General features: G+C 42.3%; 1 protein-coding gene across 1 annotated transcript; it reads right to left on the bottom strand.

Annotated features, from left to right (window-relative positions):
• Window positions 1-1369: 1369 nt before the first annotated feature.
• On the bottom strand, window positions 1370-5238 carry LOC149828867 (DEAD-box ATP-dependent RNA helicase 45-like). Its single transcript, XM_090017768.1, has one exon. The coding sequence runs from the start codon at window positions 4909-4911 to the stop codon at window positions 1453-1455; it is 3459 nt and encodes a 1152-aa protein (XP_089873894.1). The 5' UTR covers window positions 4912-5238; the 3' UTR covers window positions 1370-1452.
• Window positions 5239-7259: the final 2021 nt, after the last annotated feature.

Genomic DNA, 7259 nt, shown 5'->3' with positions numbered 1-7259 from the left:
AGAACGTTCATGGCATCTTGATATTTCTAGTTAATTCAAGAAAGGCTAGAGCAGTTACGAGGGAACTGTCAACAGATTACAACAATTTAATTAAAGGTTTTTGATCCCTCTATTTCCTTGTATCACAACATGACCATGATGGCTGCGTGTGGCTTATCAGGATGCAGTAGCAGAATTAGGTTCACAATCTTTTGTTGATGTCACTGTCATTTAAATAGTAATTTAACCTAATACTGAAAGTTTGAAACACAATTTATTGTAGGCTTTTGTTCCTTCTTTTATTTTATTTCCTTGTATCACAACATCATGACCATGATGGCAGTGTACAGCTTATCAGGCTGCAGTAGCAGTATTAAGTTACGAAACTTTTGTTGATACCGTCCTGCTTTCTAGTAATTTAACCTGTTACCGACCTGACAACATTTCAGAAAGAAAGAGACGGGAAAACAAAGAAAAATACTTCAATAAAATCAGATGAATATCTGAACCAGAAAGCATCCACAACCAAGGGAAAAATGCTAAACAAATAAAAGATTCATTCACCATAGGGGAAATGACAAAGTCATTACTTTTACACCACAGAAGGCATGACATTTGAATGAAATAGGCAAAACTTGTAGGGGAAATGGAAGCATTGAACAACACGAATGGGTTGCAGAGCCCAAAAGACCTACAAATGCAGACAACATGAGAACTAAGGGAAATTACAGCCAGAAGGAAGGTCAAGAGGCACAGACAGACTAACCAGCTATCAGTCAAAAGGTACCACCATGACCGCCACCTTGTCCTCCAACTCCCATTAGCACAGAGGCCAGCATAATTGCATGCAGCCATGCAAGAGTCTGGTTCTTCCCCTTGTTCACAAAGGATAAAAAGAAATAAATGCAAGAAAAAGGACATAAAACCAGTGACTATATAAAAGGAGTAAGATTTCTCTTGCAATTGACACAATCAAGTACTTTTTTCTTGATTGAACCACAAACGAGGAAAATATGTTTTTCTTTCTTGGTTGAACCGCAAATAGAAACTATTTTTTCTTCTCTTTGTTGAACCACAAATGGAAAACCATAATGCACCTATAATCCATCATCCATCTCTCAAGATGGATAAAGCTCAACACGATGACTCATAAATAATTCAACTCCCTCATGCTGGACGTTGCACACAGATAGGTGGGTGGTTTAAAGCAGCTTTAACCACGATAACACTCTTTAATTTATCCATGTCAACTTGAAATAGGGAAAGCACAAAGACCATTTGAAAGATAAAATGATGATGTGCTTGTTCAATTGTTATTGCAAAGTCCTTACGTTAATATCCATAACAGAACAACCAAAGTAGAGGAGGAAAAAAGGGGGGAGGCAAAAGATTGAAGACATAATCCATATTAATTTCTAGTATTTATCAACTTCATCCAAAATCAGAGAAACAATGTGTTGAATAAAAAAGACACTACAGAACAGAGTACTTGCCTGGTTGTGTTGCACCAGGCAATGATAACGCCTGTGCAGTGTAGTCCTCGAGCACTCTTTTCAGTTCGGCTTTAGCCTTCTTCACAGATGACTCAGTTGGGCCTTCAATAAACAAATACAGCTTCCGCTCACCAGGACCAGGTATCTTACCAGGTGGAACATACTGCCCCCTGGTGGTGATTGCAGCTCCTGTCCATTCAGAGATAGGGCCTAGCGTCTCCTTGTGGGTCACCTTCCAACGACAATTCTGAGGGAAATCATTAATTTCCAACTCTGCTTCATAGTGTTCAGGTATGGCATCTGCTTGTATTTTTGCCAAATTGTGCTGCAAATTCATTGCGGCAGCTAATGCAGTTGCTCGTGCAGCAGCATCATTGGGCAGCACCGAGAGAGCTGCAGCCCCGGGCAGAACTGGTAGACCAGAAAGGCCTAGAGTAGGCAGAACAGGCAGCCCCCCGTTGGGAAGGAACTGAGCCGTGGGTACTGGCAGTGGAGCAGATGTTATGGCAGCTTTGGAAGCTGCAGCCAAAGCTGCCACTTGAGCAAATGCAGCAGCCTGTGATAAATCAGCTCCTGCCTTCCGAACCCCTTCATCCTCAGAGTCTGAATCAGACTTATCTTCTTCAAAACCATACTCCCGTGCTTGGGCTTTCTTCACTGCTTTTCGAGCTTCATCTTCCTCCTCATTGAACTTAAACCCACTGCCACCATAACCTGTTCCATGTGCATGCTCCATTCCCTGATTTACCTTTGCATTGAACCCATCAGCAAGTTCCTTAAGGTCAGCAGGAACTTCTTGATCAGACAGCTCCAAGGCTTTCACAAGATCAGGTGCATATCTAAACTCATCCACAGCAATGAATGTATAGGCCTTACCTGGGCGACCAGCTCGACCAGTTCGACCAACACGATGAACATAGTCTTCATAGTGGTTTGGGACATCAAAGTTCACCACAAGATCAAGCTCCTTAACGTCCAGACCCCTGGAAGCAACACTGGTCGCAATCAGAAGATTGCAAACATTGCTCTTGAAATCTGATAAGGTTGACTCTCGATCTGTCTGATCCTTGGCTCCATGTAGGGAAAGACATGGGTAACCATGCCTTAGCAAATCCTTGAACAAAGAATCACATTTTTCTTGTGAATGAACAAAAACCAGAATCTTACCCTTCTCATACTCATCTCCTAACAGCTCGAGAAGTCTCAAGAACTTCTCTTCTTCTGGTCTCACCTCCACCCTTTGTGTTATGTCCTTATTAACAACACTTCTTCCTCCGACCTGGATCTCCACAGGTTTGTTCAACACCTTTCTCGCCAATATCTCAACTTGCCGGGGAAAGGTTGCAGAGAAAAGAACGGTCTGTCGGTCTGGTCTTGTATTCTGAACGATCCTTGTGATCTGTGGTTCAAACCCCATATCAAACATTCGGTCAGCCTCATCCATGACCAAGTAAGTGACTCTACGAAGATTGGATATCTTTCCACCACTTGTACAGAGTATATCAATCATTCTGCCAGGAGTGCAGACAACAATCTCTGCTCCTCTCTTCAGATCACTTATCTGTTGGGCAACACCAGAGCCTCCATATACAGCAACACAGTTCAATCCCATGACCTTCGAAAACTTCTTGATATCACCATGAATCTGTTGGACGAGCTCTCTTGTGGGTGCCATAATAACCCCAATGGGTCCATCACCAGGGACTACAGGAGGCTGATCTTTGATATGACGCAGCATAGGCAATACGAATGCAAGAGTTTTTCCTGAGCCTGTTTTCGCTATGCCAATGCAGTCTCGACCGCTCATAATTATTGGCCATGCTTGGGCTTGAATTGGCATTGGCTTCTCAAAATTAAGCTTCTTGATAACTTCAAGGATTTTGGTTGAGAACCCAGTCTGGTTCCATGTCTTCACTGGCTTGGGAACATCTTTTCCATGAATTTTCAATTCAAGCTGTTTCCTATAAGAAATAACCTCCTCAGATGTCATCCGGGATATCTCCCTTACTTCAATGTAGAAATTTTTCCGAAATGGGGCATACTGTATTTTTGAGTGGTCAACAATAGATAGCTTCTCAACCTTGGTCTTCTTCACCCTTTTCATGAATTCATCGTCATCTTCTTCAAGAGGAACTTCATCATTCTCAACATCCCCATAATCTGAATCGGATTCCTCTCCCGGCATAATTCTCCCCATAGCTTTCTTAGGGCCCTTTGCTTCATTGTCGTTCTCCTTGAGAGACTTCTTTTCACCTTCATCCGTCTTGGCATCAACCACTGAACTCTCTGCCACACTATTCAGTTTTTCAACTTCAGGCAACACCATAGAGTTCATGAACGCATCCAGTGGATCAATGTCCTCTTCATCCATAGCTTGGTCAGCCTGCTTCACATCTTTCCCAATCCCATTTTCAGAATCAACCACCATTGGATCACAGTTTCCTGCTCCAGATTTGTCAATTCCGTTCATATCAGAATCGTTTGGCGGTGCATCTGCATTGGCATCGGCATCGGGGACAACTTCTTCATCATCAGATTCTTCCCCATCCAACGTCCAATTCTTTCCAGCCTTCTCTCCTCCTTGTTTTTCTCTCTCACTTTCTTCCTGTTTCCTCCTCAATTCTTGCCACTCTTGAACCCTCCTCCTCCTCTTATCCATTTCCTCATCCAACTTCCTTTGTTCTTCCTCCAGATCCTCCTCCCGACTCTTCTTCTCCCTAACAACAACCTCCTCATCCCCTTTCCTCCTCTTACCATCTTCTTCATTTTCCTCCTTATGCCTGTCTGATCGACTCCTCTCCCTTTCCTTTTCCCTATCCCGATCTCTCCCAGAATCTTCCTCTCTCTTCCTCCTTTTCCTCTCGTGATCCCTCACGTCCTCGATTTCTCTATCTTCAGAATTTCTCCGCTTGTCCCGTTCTCTCACCCTCTCCCGCTCTCTCTCCCTAGCTCTCTCCCTTTCCTCCCTCTCCCTCTCTTCCCTCTCTCTTTCTCTCTCCTTCTCCTTCGCCCTCTCCCTCTCCTCCCGACGCCTGCTACTCCTTCCATCGTTCTCAGACTCCCTCCTCGAAGAATCCCTATGCTTCTCCCTGTGCTTATCCTCTGAACTCCTCTCCCGCTCTCCCAGCCGGTAATCCCGATCCCGATCCCTAGCCCTCTCCTTATCCTTATGCCTCTCCCCTTTTGTCTCCTTCTCCTTATCTCTGTCTTTCTCCTTCTCCCTGTCTCTGTCTTTCTCTTTCTCCTTCTCCCTATCTCTGTCTTTCTCCTTCTCCTTCTCCATCTCCTTATCCTTCTCCTTCTCCCTATCTCTCTCCTTCACCTTCACCTTCTCCTTCTTCTCCCTCTCCCGTTCACGATCACGGACGCGATCGCTCCTCCTCGATTCTTCCTTCCGCTCCGACTCTTCCTTCCTGGACCGATGCTTCCCCTCCTCCATCTTACCCCAGCACCAAATTCAGATAAAGCCTAAAACCGGACGCCTCGAGTCATCATGAAACAACTCTCGCCCCCAAAAATTCCTATTCCCACCGAATCCGCTCCGCACGAAATGAAATTTAAATGCAAAAACAAGGGAAAAGATTTCTGAAAGTTGCAAGGAAGAAGGAAAACGACGGAAAGACCTTCGGTCGTAGAAAACACTAACTCGCTCGCCTTCCTCGCTCCGATTCCTCCTCTGCTTCTTCTTCTTCTCCAAATCCCAAACCCTAAGCCCCTCTCTCTCTCTCTCTCTCTCTCTTGAGGAGAAGTTTCGGGTGGGATCGGAAGCAAAAAGAGAGCCACCAAATGCTTCTTATTTTTAAAGACTCGGACGGTTGGTTCCGAGACGGTGAGGGTCCGGAAAATTCCAATACGGATCAGGATCCGAAACCCGGACATAACTCTTTAAGTTCATACTTCATACCCAACCCACTGTGGGAAGAACTTGGTGGTGACCGGCTCTGGATCAACACGAATCTGTTCGGGTGGACTCGATACACAATCTCAGCTTCCACATCCTGTAAAAGGCCTGAGAACATTAGAATCCATAAAAATCCAAGTCCAATCTATGTAAGAAAAAAAAATCCAAACCAATTATGCTAACTCATCGTCATCATTTACTATTCCACCCACCCAGCTAGGGATGTCAATGGATCGAAATTTTACCCGGTATCTGGCAGAATCCGATTCTGTTAGAAGGAGTTGGTAAGCCTATACAATAATTGATTATAATTGAATGCGGATATGATTTTGATGTTTGCTACTGAATCCATTAAATATTTGGATTTGATCGATATCCTAATGCAATTATGTGTTAAAAAAAAAAAGCTATGGTATGAGTTTTTCACCATCTGAAATCCGAATTTGAATTTAGTCTAATGTGTTATCCCCACACCCAGCAGGGCTGCTAAACTAGCCCAGAGAGAGAACTCATTACAAAGTAAGCCACATTGAATCAAGTTAGAAGCTAGGTGTGTCAACCGTCCTGGTTTACTCGGACCCTGACCTGGACCAAACTCTATAGGCTCCAGGTATGATGACAAATAAGAAAACCCAATTAAGACCTGGGTTCAGACCCAAAGGTTCGATTAATACATGGACCCGAGTATAGTTTGTGAAATTTTATACTAGACCCAAGCCTGACTTGAGTTCCGATTAAGACCCACAGTTTTTTAATATAAAAATGATAAAAAAATATTATTTTACAGGTCATGGTCCATGTAGTTTTTATTGGGTTCGGGGTATGGTTTCTCTTATAATAGACCCAATTAAACCGAACCAAACCCGACCCATTGACACCCCTATTAGAAGCACTTAGTTCATTTATCAGCCAATAAAGTAAATTTTTTTTTACCACTTTGAGAAGAGAAAACAATTTTTTCTTTTCTTTTTCCTTTTTTGGATAGGCATCATTTTATGATTCCAAATTGCTTATTAGCTATGTAACAAATACTAGTGATACGTTGACATCAAGATACAATATTTTCATAGATGCTTACATTTTTTGGAGATTTCTTTTCCACAAAAAGAAAAGCCTATTTTATCATGGGATTTTCTCTCATCAAGATTTTCCTGATATCTCGATTTGCAGCACTGCCTTGTTGGCGACCTGGAGTGCCCTTGAGTTATTCAACATGGAGAAAATTTCTTGATAACCTGAAGAGAGAGGGAAGTAGTGATGTAAACTATTGGGATTCAGATCCGATGTGACCAGTACCATTTTTTTAGAAATAAGATAGCTAAACGAATTCAGATTCCAATGGTGATAGGCTGATACTAGATCCTATTTTTTACTAAAAAGAATTCAGATTTCCATAAAATTCGGATATTTTTCAGATTCAGTAGCAAAAAATCGAAACCATATCTGTATTTGATTATAATCGGATATTGTTTTGGATTAGCTTGATGAAGTCATGAAGGCGCCTCCTATAGTAAGGTAAACAGCTTTTTAGTATACCCGGCTTGAATTTCATTCATTCATAAGTTTCATTAAAAAAAAAAAACCAAAAAAACATTCATTCATTTATTCATTCAAAAGTTTGCATTTACATTACTAAAGAGCCTCCAAAGAAAGGTAAGGAAAATCAAATACTTACATTTTCTCACAGGTTGAAGCAATCTTGGGTAATGTCTGGTTCATCACACCACATAAATGGAGCAAGATAATCACAGGAAGAAGACACTAGATTCAGACAAAGAATCCCATTTAGTAGTATCGATCAAGACCTCCTGCAGTTTGTTTTTAGCTACCCAGTTGTTCTTAGTCTCCTAAATGGGTGAAAACTAGTGAAGATACATGGCAGGATA

Source organism: Nuphar pumila, chromosome 9 (genome assembly GCF_984573655.1).
Source record: "Nuphar pumila chromosome 9, dmNupPumi1.hap1.1, whole genome shotgun sequence".
NCBI lineage: Eukaryota > Viridiplantae > Streptophyta > Magnoliopsida > Nymphaeales > Nymphaeaceae > Nuphar > Nuphar pumila.
Note: the sequence above shows the minus strand (reverse complement) of the source record. Positions and strands in the feature narration are given on the sequence as shown.

Bases quoted from the DNA above. Each gene is read 5' to 3' on its own strand.
- LOC149828867 (XM_090017768.1), bottom strand. From the start codon at position 4,911: ATGGAGGAGGGGAAGCATCGGTCCAGGAAGGAAGAGTCGGAGCGGAAG.